Source organism: Balaenoptera ricei, chromosome 5, assembly GCF_028023285.1.
Source record: "Balaenoptera ricei isolate mBalRic1 chromosome 5, mBalRic1.hap2, whole genome shotgun sequence".
Lineage (NCBI taxonomy): Eukaryota > Metazoa > Chordata > Mammalia > Artiodactyla > Balaenopteridae > Balaenoptera > Balaenoptera ricei.
In genome coordinates this window covers 86,350,600-86,366,059 of record NC_082643.1, presented here as the reverse complement: position 1 = coordinate 86,366,059, position 15,460 = coordinate 86,350,600, and the positions used below count along the sequence as shown (strand labels likewise).

At 34.6% G+C, this 15,460-nt stretch overlaps 1 protein-coding gene across 7 annotated transcripts in view; it reads left to right on the top strand.

Annotated features, from left to right (window-relative positions):
• Nucleotides 1-15,460, top strand: part of PCDH7 (protocadherin 7) — a 405,762-nt gene that overhangs the window by 51,490 nt on the left and 338,812 nt on the right. The window contains exon 2 of one of the 7 annotated variants that reach the window (XM_059923223.1): nt 6,928-7,379. The exons of the other annotated variants lie outside the window; for them this stretch is intronic. Coding sequence (XP_059779206.1) covers nt 6,928-7,005 — 78 coding nt within the window. The 3' untranslated portion in view covers nt 7,006-7,379. Of the gene's footprint in view, nt 1-6,927; nt 7,380-15,460 lie in introns of those variants that run through there. 7 annotated transcript variants of the gene reach the window in all.

Genomic DNA, 15,460 nt, shown 5'->3' with positions numbered 1-15,460 from the left:
TTTGCCTTTCTTCCCTGTAGTTTTCTGGTATCTTACACTAAGTATCATGTAAAAAAATGTTCTGCTTCCATTAAGAAAAAGTGAGCAGAGAACAAAGCCAGTTATTTGCAGCACATAAAATCCTTATGATAATTTGGTAGACTTTAATTAAACTAATACATCACATTGCACTTATAAGACAAAGGAGCAAAAAAGAAGCAAATAATCTTCTCTATATTAAAAAACACCATATTGCTTTTTGATTAAACTCTTTAAGACTTGTGACCTATTTTAAAGTATGAGATTGACAGTCCTTTTCATACAAGGCATGTTAAAAAAGTTCTTTGCAATATTGATTGGGACCACCCCCCAAAATTTTGAAATAAAACTATAAAAAAGCTTGGCTTGAAGTAATTTCTATTAATTTCTTAATGATTTTTCAAACTCTTCAAAATAAAAAAAAAGATTCTGCAACTTAGTCCATGCAGAAACATTTTTATTACAAAGAATCTTGTTTTGGTATTTAACATATAATTGCCATTGGTTGTTTTTGATGAGCCCACTGACATTATTGATGCAAAGTTCACTATAACTTAAAAGGAAGTCTATCTAATTTGTGTATCTTCCCTGCATTTCACAACTGGAATGTACTGAAATTAGAGATACTTGGTCTTTAAATAATATCATCCCCCAGTTTTCCATTTCCTTGAGATGTAATTCCCATAAATTAAATGGAAATAAACTACTGAATTGGGAGTGAGGACATTTAGTTTTAATCCTAGGTCTGTAGTGTTACATTCAATGTCTTGTCACCCCTCTGGGCCTCAGTATTATCACTGGTAAAGTGAATAATTTTGTAGAGGATGATTTCAAGTGAGTTCCTTATCTCTGGAGTTGTATTTGTGCATTAGTTATTAATATAATGTCTTTCTGTGTCCTAAAAGTCAATATTTTAATATGCTCATATCAATCCTTAAATCAGCACCACTTAGTATTCACGAAAGTATTTATAAAAACATTTCTAGAAATTTCTAATGATCAGAAAGCAAGATTTTAAAGCTGGTCAACTACAAATCATATCAAAAGAGAATTATATTCAACTTAGAAATTTATCTATTATAAACCAAGGGACCACATACTCACAGCACCAGTTCTTACACTTTTAACATTATCTTTCATAAGCAGGAAACTGGTTGGTTGGATTTTGTAATTCTGTCCTATCTCACCTTTACTTTTTCAAGACTCAGTTAATTCATTGGATACTTACTTCATTTCCTTGTTAGTGGATCAAACTCTTAGTAAGTTTATCCATCACCTGGAAACACTTTGACTGCTTTCTACGTCCCTCTGTGGGTGTTTAAGTCTCCCCAAGTAGCTCTCAATTTTTCAGACACACGATTGCAATTTCCGTGGCATTTAAGAACAGCTGACTTTGCTGTATTCATTTCATCTTCTCATTAACATCTAGTCTCTGTTTCTTTTGGGCAGCTTATTGCTTTGGCACATGAATACCAGCCAGTTCTGCTTTGTTTCCAAAGGTGGCCAATACTATGGTCTGGAGAGGATAATGGTGACAGCTTAAGTTTACATCATTTTACATTTTTATTCTGAGCTTTAAGAATGGAAATTCATTAATGCTCAACTTTGACCAAATGTAATTGGCACTGTAATGCTGGGATCCAGTCTAATGTGTTTGGTTGTTTAGTGCCTAGCCGTCTGTTTGAATTGATCCCTATTTCTCGAGAGAGTATTTCTTTAAAATATTATTTTTAAAAAAAGCAAGAAAAAATAAAATTGTGAAATAAGACATACACGATTTAACCTTTAAGAACAGGAGGTTCTAGAGCAGGAATCCTTGAATACTTAATTACGTTAGTTTTAACAAATCATTGTTTTCTGCATTCTCTGGCTTTTGACAGTTACCTTAATTTGTCTGTGTAATTCTAATTTAGGATGTTCAGGACAGTTTTGTTGTTGTTGTTTTTAATTATTACATTGGTTTCTTTTATATGTAGACTTGAGCTAAGTAGAGAAGATAGCTCGTGATGGAGTTGAATGGAATTAGAGAAATCTCTGGTTTAGGCAGGGAAATCCTCTCATTGCCTTCTCACCTTACCTCACACATTCCTCACAAACTTTCTCTCTTCTCGGAATGCAGTTTTCCCTCATTTCTGTAGATGTCAACCTTACCTATCTTTATTTTAAGACCCAGCTTAGGTTCAATTAGTCTGTGAGCCCTCTTCCTACTCCCCTCACCACTGTCTCTTCTTACTCGTCAGAGCTCTCATAATTTTATCTACTGGGCTCTCATCTTTTCCTCCTCAAGATTAGTAATCTGTTTATATTAGTAATCTGTATATATTTGTATAAATAATTTCCTCAGAACCAGGACTGTGCCTTATGTTGCTCTGTATTTCCCCTGATGCCTCCTGCAATGCCTTTCACATGATTGGACTCTATAACCTTTGACATTCTTTCTAACTCTGAGATTCCATGATTCTAACAGTCAGCCAGTCAATAAATATTGATTGCTTGGCTATCCAACCCAGGGGATGCTTTTGTTAGGGCCCAAATCATTCGTATTCTGTAGTCAGAGCAAAGTACCTATGATGAGGAAGTGGTATGATATTATCTAGCCCCTTTCCTTCCATGGCCAGTTCAGTGGTTGACTCACAATCTAAAAGCCCTCTTTTCTAAAGAGTGCAGATTAAACAGTGCTAATGAATGGCCCTTTTGTGTGTGTGTGCACTCTTACACATGTAAATGGATATAAACTTCCCTTTCTTTGATTGGATAGGATTTGTTTTATTGGTTCCTTTCCTTTCTTTTTTTTTTCTTTCTTTTTTTTTTTTTGGCAGTTTAGACAACTTGCAGATATGTTGAAGTTGCTTCTTATTTATTCACAAATTTAAGTAATTATGATAGAATCCCGAATCTGATAGATACATAGGCTTCTAGAACTGAGTTTTATAACACATTCATTTATAATAGTATAGGAAACTTGCGTAGTTTTGCTTATTATTCCTTAAACCATGGCAAAAATGGAGACATTTGCAGTTATAACTTAGCTGTTTATTTTTAAAGATTCAAAGTCAAATTTAAAAAACAATTATGAGGAAACATAATGTAAAGGAAAAAAATCTTTGATCAAGAACCAAAGTTGGTTTGGGGCCCTGATTCTCCCATTATCTATGTGATTTTTATATAAGGAGATTAAGCTCTCTGATCTTTAATTCCCTCATAAGTAAAATGAGCAAACTTATAATAGCTACTTCACAAGGACTTTGTGAGTTTAAGTTAGATAATTAAATGCAATCTTGTAATAAACATCTATGCAGGTGATATATTAACTAATAATTATAATTTATGAGTTTTGGTACCTCATTTATATAAATCAAAATGAAGTAAAACACCATAATACCATTCAGAATTGTCGTTCTCATAGTTCTCCATTCACCAAATCCCATGTTTACCTTCTGTCTCACTTTCTATTTTAAATGATTTTCCAGTATTTTAAAAAATAATAGATAAACTTTTGATGTTGATAGTGGCTCTGCCCTGACTCAGCTCCTATATCATGCATTTATGCTCTAAAATACGAATGTCCACTTCCTGTTCCTAGATTGCAGAAACTACCATCAATTTGATTTTCTGTGTCATGGAATAGACTCTACTTTTTATATGATACCTTTTACTTTTCCCTAGATTTTAACATCAGTCAGAGAAAAAAAATAATGAATAGTCATAGAATCCTTTTACATATTGCCAATTATATGGAAACACATTCAACACACCCTTGTACTTAATCTCTACTAGTTACATAGGTGTGTGATTTAGTTTTGAAGCATACCTAATAAAAATAAGTACAAACTAGATACATGTTCCTTTCAAAATATATATATTTCCTTATTTATGGTTTGGAAGTTTTTTCAGAATTATTAAGAGTGTGTCTATTCCTTTGTGTGAGTGTTCATTTATTCTTACACCTAAATATGAATTCTTTTCCTATTCTCTGCGTGATTCAGCTTCCTTCTCCTAGCACTAGTCACCAGTTGTTGGCCAGGGAAGTCTGGAAAAGAAGAACAAAGCTTTTATAAGTTAACTTCTTATTGCTAATTTTTGATAATTAAATTCCCAGCTTATTTCAGTCTCTTTGGTTAGGAAATGGAAACTGAGTGAGATACAAAGATGGCCTGGTAAAACGTGCTCCAGGAATGGCTTGGTTTTGTCTTACTCTGTGTGTGTGTGTGTGTGTGTGTGTGTGTGTGTGTGTGTGTGGCTTGTTGCCTGGGTGATAGAAGAAATTGAGGAGAACGGCTGACAGGGGAAGACAAAAGCTGTGTCTATACATCCTCAATAGAATAGGACCTCACTGAAAGATTGGTTTGGTCTGATTTACTAGAGCCTATCTCCTCAGTGGCAGTGATCTGAAAATTGTTTCCAGGGCCATTTTAATTAGCTGATTAAAATCAAAACAAACACATCCTGGTAACATCCAATTCTACCCTGACCCTCACCAATGATTGTTTTCAGAATGGTGATTCCTAAGTAGTTCTGCTTGAGCTCAGTAAGTGATTTGAGGTATGCACTTTTGTTTTTAAACATGAATCTTTAATGGTGAGGAAAGAATCCATTTTTCTTGGCTTCAGTGACAGGTGAATATTATTACAGAGATGCTTTTGTTTGATGCATCAAAATTTAAAACCACAGAAACGTGAAACCTGCCTTTACATAGTTAATTTATGAAATGAGAGAGGTCTATTTTTCAATAACATTTTAATAAGAGGATTTCATTATGCTGCGTGGCAGTATGGTGACCATATTACATAAATGCATTCTAATTCTTGGATATGCTTTTAATTTAAAAGTATGTAAGGTCTTGAAAATAGAAAATGAAACACTGACACCTCTGATTTCCTGTTTTTATTGTTTTACTTATTCATTTATTGAAAATATATATACACATATATATAGCCACAGCACTTATCAAGTATTTAACTATTTATTATTTATTTATTATTTAACTATTTAACTATTTATCAAGTATTCAACTACTTTTGTGAAGTTATTCATTTATACACACACACACACGCACACACACACACACACACACACACACACAAAGGGTACCTAACAGGAAGATCTAATGTAGTCTAGGTGTGCATTATGGCTACATCACTGTAGTTGGTTTGGGAATAAAAAACAATATCTCAAACTTTTAAATATTTAGCTTTCACCTTTGTATAGGCAGTTTTTAAATGACGTGTAGTGTATGGTTTGTGTAAAATCAGATAAACTTTGTCCATCTTAAACTTACAACTTAAATCATGAACACTCACTTATCATAGATTCCTCGGTAAACTTGTCCTCCGTGTGTAATTGGCCAGAAAATATCCCAAGTTATGTTAACTTTTAGACCTGCTAGAGAAAGAAAAAAAAAATGTTCTTTTTATTTCTAAGAAAAGATAAAAATTAATTTAATAAATTAAGACATTTTAAAGCTGCTTAATTTTATACAGCTAATATGGATAATCTGCAGTCAGAGCAATTTTTAAACATTTTATGCTCTTGAATATAAACAATTTTTAAATTAGACATTACCTTTTTATTTATTTATTTATGGCGGTGTTGGGTCTTCGTTTCTGTGCGAGGGCTTTCTCCAGTTGTGGCGAGCGGGGGCCACTCTTCATCGCGGTGCGCGGGCCTCTCACTGTCGCGGCCTCTCTTGTTGCGGAGCACAGGCTCCAGACGCGCAGGCTCAGTAATTGTGGCTCACGGGCCTAGTCGTTCCGCCGCATGTGGGATCTTCCCAGACCAGGGCTCGAACCCGTGTCCCCTGCATTGGCAGGCGGATTCTCAGCCGCTGCACCACCAGGGAAGCCCTGACATTACCTTTTTTTATACCATTTATTTTCAAATGTGAGTTAGTTGATTATTCAGTGAAAGAAATCATTTACTTCTTTTTAACTTTGACTCTCATTTGCTGGTGCACTGTGACACTGGAAATTAGGTGCAATATATATATTTTTTAATTCTTAAAATATTCTAATTCTTTTGGTAGTGAACTGTAGCACTTTTATTTTATGGAAGTGATTCATTATCTTTTTGGCAATATTCAAACTCACTAAAGATTTTCTTGACATCAACTGCACCATCAAACTGGAAACAATATTCTGGGTACTTTTTGGCACTCAGAGCAGAAATCAGCCTATTCGTCAGGCTCAAGTTCAGAGAAATAAATATTCAACACTATTTAAAACTCACATTAGCACCAAAACGTTTTGAAGGAGTATTATCATCACTTTCATTCGTGGAAAACATTGCCTTCTTATGGTCATGACTTTGAAGGGGAGAGTAATTCATCCTTGACCAGAGATTAGCGGACCATTTGTTGATAGTGTGTAAATTGCTCAGATTTCTATAGACAGTGAGCTATCTAATGATTGCATTTAGAGACTAGAAAGCTACTTTGAAGGGTGTGAACATTCAGATCAAGCTCACCTCCCAGAGATATTAGGGACAGTAAATTGTAAAAGCAGTAACAACAGAATTACCATTTCATTCTTCTTTGTATTTATAGTATAAATAAAGCCAGCAATACCCCCTCTCTTGACAGCCCCTCTCCGGGTGACATTTCATAGCCTTCAAATACTTGGAGCCTGAAAAACAATTAATTCAATGTTTCTTTTACCATGCAAATATCTCTTGTCAGAGATAACATCCAAGAGATTAGCCAGCAGTATTGATCTAGGTGCCCCAGGGTTGTTAATTGTAGCTAGAACAGTTATGTCTCCATGACTTCTGAAAGAGGTTATGGCCACTGCAAATACATCTTAAAGAAGGAAAGAATACTATCAGCCAATATGTGCATCCAAACTTTGGAACTAGGCTAGCAAAACCCTACTCACATCCCTGTAAAGCAGACATATATTTTTGTATTTTTTATAGGTGGATACAGTGCAGACCACGAAACCCCCTGGCCACATTGAGGAATCGTGTAAAATGAATGTATGTGCTCGTAAGTGAAATACATGTGATGTTCCAACTCAATGTGTTGGATCCTAATAGACCTGGATTTGTCTTGTGTAAAAAGAAATCGATTCCCAAGGGGCAGGACCACTAGCTGATTAAAATGAAGCTCTGATTTTGAAGAAAACAAAAATGGCTTTAAATTACAATCTCTGCAAAAAGGACTCAAACTATAATTTGCAACCAACTGAAAAAGAAAATCAAGCTCTCATATGGAATAAAGAAGGGATGTGAGAGAGGTTTTGCAATCTTATCAATTACTGTGGAGAAACAGAATGAAATATCATCATACTCAAGAGTATGAAAATAACAGAAAATCCCTTTCCTTCAGTTTGCACTTGAATGGACTCAAGCAAAGAATGGAGACCTGTATCCTGTTACTGTTTATGGTTAATAAGGTGGAGATTAATATAGATGTGATTTCATTTGCCTTGCTTGAACTAATTGGATGCATTATGTAGAAATCACCTGAGGCTGTGCTAGATCAACAAAGAAAATGGAAATGTATACCTCAGGACTGAATTCCGAGAAAATTAGATTGTTCAAGGCTCTTTCATAAGGCACAAAGAAGAAATACTATTGCCAATCAGGGAAAGTGAGAAACTAGTGGACATGAGAGAAAATAAAATTTAGGTCAGTCTGATACTTGTTGAAGCATAATTTATTATGGTGTAGAAGTAGAAGCTCACAATATATCTCACAGACATTTTACACAATTTCTGATTGAATTTAGGGTAAACCCTTTAAGTGTTAAAGGAATGTATGGCCATTATTTAATAGGAAACTGGCTTTTAAAATTTGTGGTCCTATGCATTTATGTATGCAGAGGAGGGCTTTTTAGATTTTGTTAAAAATGAGTTGCATGCAGGAAGTACCTCTTTGCATTATAGTTACTCAACTGAAGGTACTGTATAAAGTCTAATTTTTGTATGGGTGTGAGTGTATACGTATGCATTTGTGTGTGTGTGTATAAGTGGGAGAAGGTAAAATTTAATGATTGACATTTGCACTTTGGTTTGTTACCTAGAATGTAAAGAGGTAGAGTAAACCGTCTTAAGCCATTTCGTATGTGCCGTGATCATTATTAAAGATTATTATTCACAAAGGAAACAATTCTGAAGATAGAATGACTACTGCAAAGGCTCTCCAATTAAGTATGATATTTAATGCAATTGAGCCATTTAAATTAAAATGGTACCAATGTCTGGAAATAATGAGAGTAGGCTCTTGTGAAATCAGTTTGAAGACAGTTGGAAAGTCATATTATATTCCTTAAGTTCTCCACTCAGTGACAGAGGATGTGAATCACAGATTCTCTTATAGACGAGACTGGGGAAATATTTGTGTTCTAACTATAACTTTTTAACCTACCAATAAGTTACATGTGTTTTTTCCCCGTTTTTCTTCAGTGTAAATTATATAACAAGTGATCATATATTAACATAGATAAGATAGTAAGTATTTAAAACAGATTGACATATTTTTTGAGGTCACCATGTGCCATAATAATTTTGAAACTATTGTTCTCTGGTATTTGTATTCATTTCTCTTTATCTTACCCTTTAACTTTATAGTTGAAATTTTTACCTTTTCTTTCTATGTGACAATCAACTGAAGCTGGTACCCTATCTATATTATTGCAGGGATTTTTGTCTTTATTTATGCTATTTTAATAAATTATAAGTCTACAAACTACATAATTCTATTGTATTGAATATTTTTCTGTGACCAAAATAATAAAAAAGGCTACTTTATAAAATGTATTTTTTTATTTTAATAGTCTCTTAAAACATAATGGGACGTGTAATATATTCATGTTGCTGGTTTTTAAACTACGTTCTCTGCATCTTTACAATTTGAAAGTGAAGAGCTTAGCCACTTAAGATAAAGAGGAAAGGTTTGACAGAGATAAATTAGAGAATGTTTGGAGAAAAGCACCCTGAATGGGGTCAGAAGTCTTGATGCCAAATTTTACCCTGCGGTTAAACAGCCAGACCTGAAAGGATACATTTTTTGAGTTTTCTGGTGCTTAGATTTCTCATCCATAAATGATGGGTTTGGATCGCACTATCAATTTTAAGATCATTTAAATTCTTAACTCTTGATAAGTAAACTTAATTCTTAGGTTTTGATAACTTAGAAATATTAACAGTGTGCTATGGAGCACTGATTATATCAATAATCAATACTGACCATCCATGTTAAGAGAATCATATGCTGTTTTCCACTAAAACTGACCCAAATCTCAACATATGCCTTAGGACCAAGGAAAAATATGAATTTATATTTGTTGCTGTTCCAACCTTAGTTTGACTTAATAAGAATATGTACTGAGGTACAAATAATCACGTCTGGGATCAATAGCTCCCTCTAAGTTAATTGAACCAAGCAGCACCCAAGTACAAAATCACTCAATTTGTAACAGAGGAAATGTTTTTGGACTACCCTGAGTTGAATGCATTCCCTGGCAGAATATATTAAAGTGCTAGAACCAGTTTTTCTTGCTCTTTACCCCCCAAGGATTGATCAGCACATGAAGGTCCCCGTAACTTCAAAGGCATTTCTGTACTTGGATCAGCCTGGTTGGGTTCAGAGGAGAAGGTAACACTAGCCCCTGATGTTTATTGCTGTAGGCTCTTTCATCTAATAGTAATTCTCTGCGTAGGAGAAGCAACAGGCAGAGGAGTCTTGCAGCTGTTATAATTTCACGATTAATTTTTAGTCGCAAAGTGCCTCACACAGAAAAACAGTACTTTTATTTTACTTTCCTGCTACTACTCCAACTGGGAAAGGTCAGAGATACAGTGGGAAGCAAAATGAAATCATACATATCATTTGGATTTTTTTTTCATTGCAATATACTGACTTGCAAAATAGTGTCACTTTCAATATCACAAAGATGGCATGGATAATCTTCAGGGATACTTATTTAGAGAATTGGTCACACTGAATTCTTTTTCATTTAGGTGAATTTCTGGCCATTTATGGAACTGATTTTGATAATAAAATTTAATGTCAATTTAGTCTTCGTTTTACAAGATTAGAAATTTAGATGGGAGACTTGCAGGCTTCCACCTACCAGGCTTCTCCCAAGTCCCACTATTTCTAAATAAAACTTCTACCCTTGCCTCGTGCCTCTATCCATCTGGAAAAAAAAGATGGGAAGCAAGGGGAGACTGCACTTGGCTCAAGAGAAATGGCTATATAGAGTAGTGGAGCAACCGTGAATGAGAATTACCAATTGAAAAGTTACGTCCAGAATTCATCAGATTGGATGCACATGGGTAAAACTTCCGCCAAGATATAAAAGAAAATGAAAATATTTTGGGGAATTAAAATACGTGCTTTTTGTTTTAGTTCTTGTTATTTTTTGAGCTGCTATTATTCTACCTCTCTGTTTTGGTAAATATAATTTAGTTGAACAGATTTTCATATTTCTCTGATAATTTTTTAAACTTAAGTTACCGAGAGTCAACTCTGTGTAGATGGTATATTAATTGCCCTATTTAATATTTATATCAACCTCATGAGGTAGATACTATTATTGTCATGACACCCATTTTACAGATGAGGAAAATGAGGAACAGAGGGTTTTGGTAAATTTGCAAAGCTACAGAATTAGCAGGAGGTAGTGCTGAGCATTGAGCCCTGCCAGTCTGGTTTCTGAGGCTGCACTCAACAGATGGGCCACAGAGCCTTCATGCCAAACACTATTATAGATGGGGGTTCAAGATAGGTTCTGGAACTATTTGGGGGTGGAGAGGTAAATTTTGTGGTTCCCTAGATCACATATCTATTAGTCTGAGTGAGGCCAATTCAGAATTCATGACTTAGATGTGAAAGGTATTCAGGAGTTCTAGCTCACTGAAATATTGGATAAAGGTGGAATCTGTGATAAAAAGGTCTGTTCTAAATACTATATACAGGGAAGAAGAGAAATTTTTCTCTAACTTACTTGCTTTGCATGCTTAAAATATATTAATATAAATATGGACTATTTGCATCAATTTTTTTTTCTTTTAATGCAGACTTTGCTGCTGGAATCTGGGTGGACTGAGGAAAATGGCAGCTGCATTCTTTGAATCAGGAGAGCTCCCAGTTTAATGGGAATTCCTGCCACGCAGGCTATTTATTACAATGCCATATGCTAAATGACATACTATCACAGTGGTTAAGAGTTCAGGGTCTGGAATCCAGGCAGCCTGGGTTTGAAACGTGGTTCACACACATAAATGAGGTGACCTCTGAACAAATAACATCTCTCTGCTTCCATTTCTTCATATGTGATATGAAGTTAATAACAGTATCTACCTCATAAATTAGTTGTGATGATTAAATGAGATTTAGCCAGGCAAAGTGAGTATGACATAACAAAAGCTCAATAAACACTGGTAATTATTAATTTTCTTATTGTTGTTTTTATAATTGACATGAGAAGAGTGAGGTTGTTGACTGATATGTTCATGGGCCAAAATAAACTCAGTAACACCGGCAAAAGTGAAATAAAAGGCACCTTACAGAAAAGTGTAATGACAAGCCCTCAGTATTCTCCATATGCTATGGTGTGAAATTCAGAAAAATTGTGCAGGTCCAGCTTCTCCAGGGAAAATGCATCAGTTTCTGATCTGCTACAGTTCAAATCTGGGAGCTCTGTGAGCTGTAATTTTTTCAGGTATAGACAAGTGAAAGGAAATTGTGAAAGCTGAAACCAAACCTTTGTCATGATCCAATGATGAAAGTTTCCAAAAGGTTAAAGAACAATTTTTGGAGATCACTTTATGCACAATCATAAGGGAATACAATTTTTTCTCATTATTAGTAGCTTAAAAATTGTGAAACTTAAGAATGAGAACTATGTCAGGTTATGATAAAAACTAAGGGTAATGCCGATTATGACAACCAATCCATAAATAAGTCGTTATTCTTTGCAAGTATTTAATAAATATCTATTCTATACGATTAGGGCTTTATTTTCAAAGTCCTTCATTAAGCAGAAAATAGTGCTGCATTTATTGGATGATAAGATTTGACTGTATGAAATATAAATAAAATAAATACTTGCTGAATTGAATTGGATCATATTTACTATAAGGGAAGCCAGTGGCTTTCATTTTAAACATAGTTATTGGTTAAGTAAGCATATTGGAGAGGAAAAAACAAATAAACAACCACTGAAAATGCTCAGTTTTGCCTATTTGAAACTACTTTTTAGATGAAATATATTGACTAACAATTGTGACTGTGGAAAATGTAGGGCTCAGAAGTGGCTCTGCATTTTTGGGAACGCATAGCATTGCTGGTGAAAACATGAGAAAGTTATATTTTAAGTTCATATCACAGTTTAGCATCTGAGCATCTGAAAAAAAAACAAAGCCAACTACAGATTTTTATTAGACCATGCGTTTCAGTAATTTTTACACTTTTTTTTTGGTATTTTATTTTATTTTAAAATTTATTTATTTATTTTAGTTTTTTAGTTTTGGCTGCGTTGAGTCTTCGTTGCTGCGCACAGGCTTTCTCTAGTTGCAGTGAGTGGGGCTACTCTTTGTTGTGGTGCGTAGGCTTCTCATTGAGGTGGCTTCTCTTGTTGCAGAGCACGGGCTCTAGGTGCCTGAACTTCAGTAGTTGTGGCATGCGGGCTCAGTAGTTGTGGCTCATGGGCTCTAGGGCGTAGGCTCAGTAGTTGTGGCGCACAGGCTTAGTTGCTCCGCAGCATGTGGGATCTTCCTGGACCAGGGCTCGAACCCGTGTCGCCTGCATTGGCAGGCGGATTCTTAACCACTGCGCCACCAGGGAAGCCCTAATTTTTACACTTTTTGTGAAAAAGTTGGCTACTCTATATTTTTGTGCATGTTAATACCTCTATAATAACCTATCTTATGCTGCTTTTTGTGAATTTCTAATGAGAAGTTAAAATTAATGTGATTAAAAATGAATGTCTTTCTAGACTCTATCCTTAGATGTTTGGGGAAAAATGAACATTTCCTATTTTAAGAGATTGGAGTTCTGAGATCAGGTACAGCTCAACCTGTTTTTTAATTGCCACTTCCCATTTTTGTCAGTGAAAATTCTGTCTCAGTCGCAGCTGAGGGGGACCTGGGTCTCTAATCTTTCTTCTTCTCTCTGTGTCTAGCTGTTAAAAGGCGGGTCAGCAAGGGCTTTTTCTCCCCTATGTGTCAGTCTCATGAAAGCAGCAGACATTTGGTATATGCATTCCAGAAGGATCAGAAACTGGCTGCTTCCCGATAATACATTTCAAGTGGATATAGCATAGTCTAACTTCCTGCCGGCTGACTTTTTAAAACCCCTGCATATTTACTAATAAATCTGCCATTTTTTGGAACCCAAAATTGAAACTTGATTGGTAAAGTCAGGTAATTGAAAAAAAATGTGTTAAGGAAAACACTGATAATTTTAAGGAAACAATTTATTACATGAGAATTTTAATAATCCTATGATGACTTGTCAAGCAAATGCCTCACTATTTAGATGAAGATGTTTGAGAAAATGTTTTTGAGGATGTCTTGCTATTAGTACTACGTTAAAAAGAGGTTGTATTCAAATGAATACCAAGAATCTGTAAACACAGGATCTTTTAATCTTTCAATAAACCATTTTTAATACTAGGAAGAAATGCAGTACGTATCTTACTCCGGGGCTCCTCAGCAATCATGTGCTCGTGCCGTCTGAGATTAACATTTGGATGAAAGAGCATGATTAGAGGATTCTAAATGAGTGGTTACCAAGTTGAAATGACACAAAAGTTAAAGCAAAGTAATACAGCAATCTATTTCATGCAATATAGTTCTTATACCAGTTAATTGGCAGTTTAATTAGCATGATGTTTCATGTTGTGACCTAAGCCATTGTACTCCCAATGGGTGTAATGGAGACAATGAAAAAAGAAAGAAAGAAAGCTTTAGAATTGTTGATGGTTATATCACATGCTACCAGAATGAAAAATAATTCTTCATTTTAAAAGAAGAGAACATACATATGCTTTTTTTTCTGAATCCAGAAACAGATTTTTTAAAAGAATTCTTATGGTATGAAATACTTCCACGAATTAAAAGCCTATCAAATATGTGCAAGTGTTAACTGAAGTACATTTTAAATTCCAAGTGACCACAAGTAAATGACAAGTAGATGACTAAAGGATACACTTCGATAAAAAAGAAGTTCCATTTACGATTTTGAGAGAAAATGTAAAACATACGTATTAGGGTGATCATATTTTTGAAAGTATAATGTGATTGATAGGATTCTATTAAGGGCCATTGAAATGACTTACAAAGGACTGCATTTTGGAAAGGGACAATGGAACTCTGCCTTTGGACAGGCCTGAAGAAAAAAAAAATATGCATCTTAGAAATAATTTATAAAGTAAATGACATGAAAGGGGTCTCTCATCCCTCCTTCCCTCCCCAGTGAGAACATATTCATATTGTGTGTGTTTGACTTTATCACATGAAATGGAAGTTTCTGCCGAGCCAAGGACAGTCATCTGCCAGCTGATTGGTTCTGCCTTTTTACAACAGTAAAAAGAATGGCCACAGTAGTTATGAATATTGAGCCATAAAATATAGCAAACCTTCTGGAGGTACTTTTCTCTTCATTTTACACTGTTGACAGTTCAGAACTTGCGAAGAAATAAAATATTTTGAGGATATGACTAATATACCTAGATTTTGTCAAGCTTTCTTTCCCAGTCACTGAACTCTGTTGGCTACCTCCTCATGGATATATCATTAGGCTATACGTTTCCGTTGAGTTTGCATACTATAGTAGGTCCAGAGGGCTTTTTTTTTTCCCTTTCAAAAATTATTCTGTAGCCTCCTTTGGCAGTTAATGTATGAATGCCACTTGGAATGTAACTTTGGTTACTATGTTGCTCACAGATATTTTATTGTACACAGAACTGAATATTTATAGAAATCTAAAGACACTGTTATACAAAACCTTATAAAGAGAAAAAAGCAATTTGTTTTTTTTTTCCCCTGACTCTTTCCCTTGTCTAACACATCAATTCAAATTGCTCCCTTATCACGTAGCAGAAATTTTTGGCAAATGGAATAGGAAGTATATAAAAATTGTGGATGTTTAATTGATAGTATATAATCAATTAGAAGTTCTATTTTCTAAAATAAGGACAATTGAACTTGTGATAAAAATAATTCAGTAAACATTTGTGCTAGGATGAAGACAAAGATGTGTGATTCTTAAGCTTCTTTCTTTTTAGTTGTTATTACATCTTCAGATGATCAGAATGTTGCAATTAATTTTTGGTCTGATAGTTACCTGATAACGATCTGATCTGTGAGTGATCTTTCAGTTTAAATACATTTACTAAGTATTTGAATTGCTGTATTTTGTCCTCTCTTGGGGTTTCTGTGAAAATATATGACTTAAAGGTATATATAATTCATGAATTAAAAGATGAAATGTTTAGAGC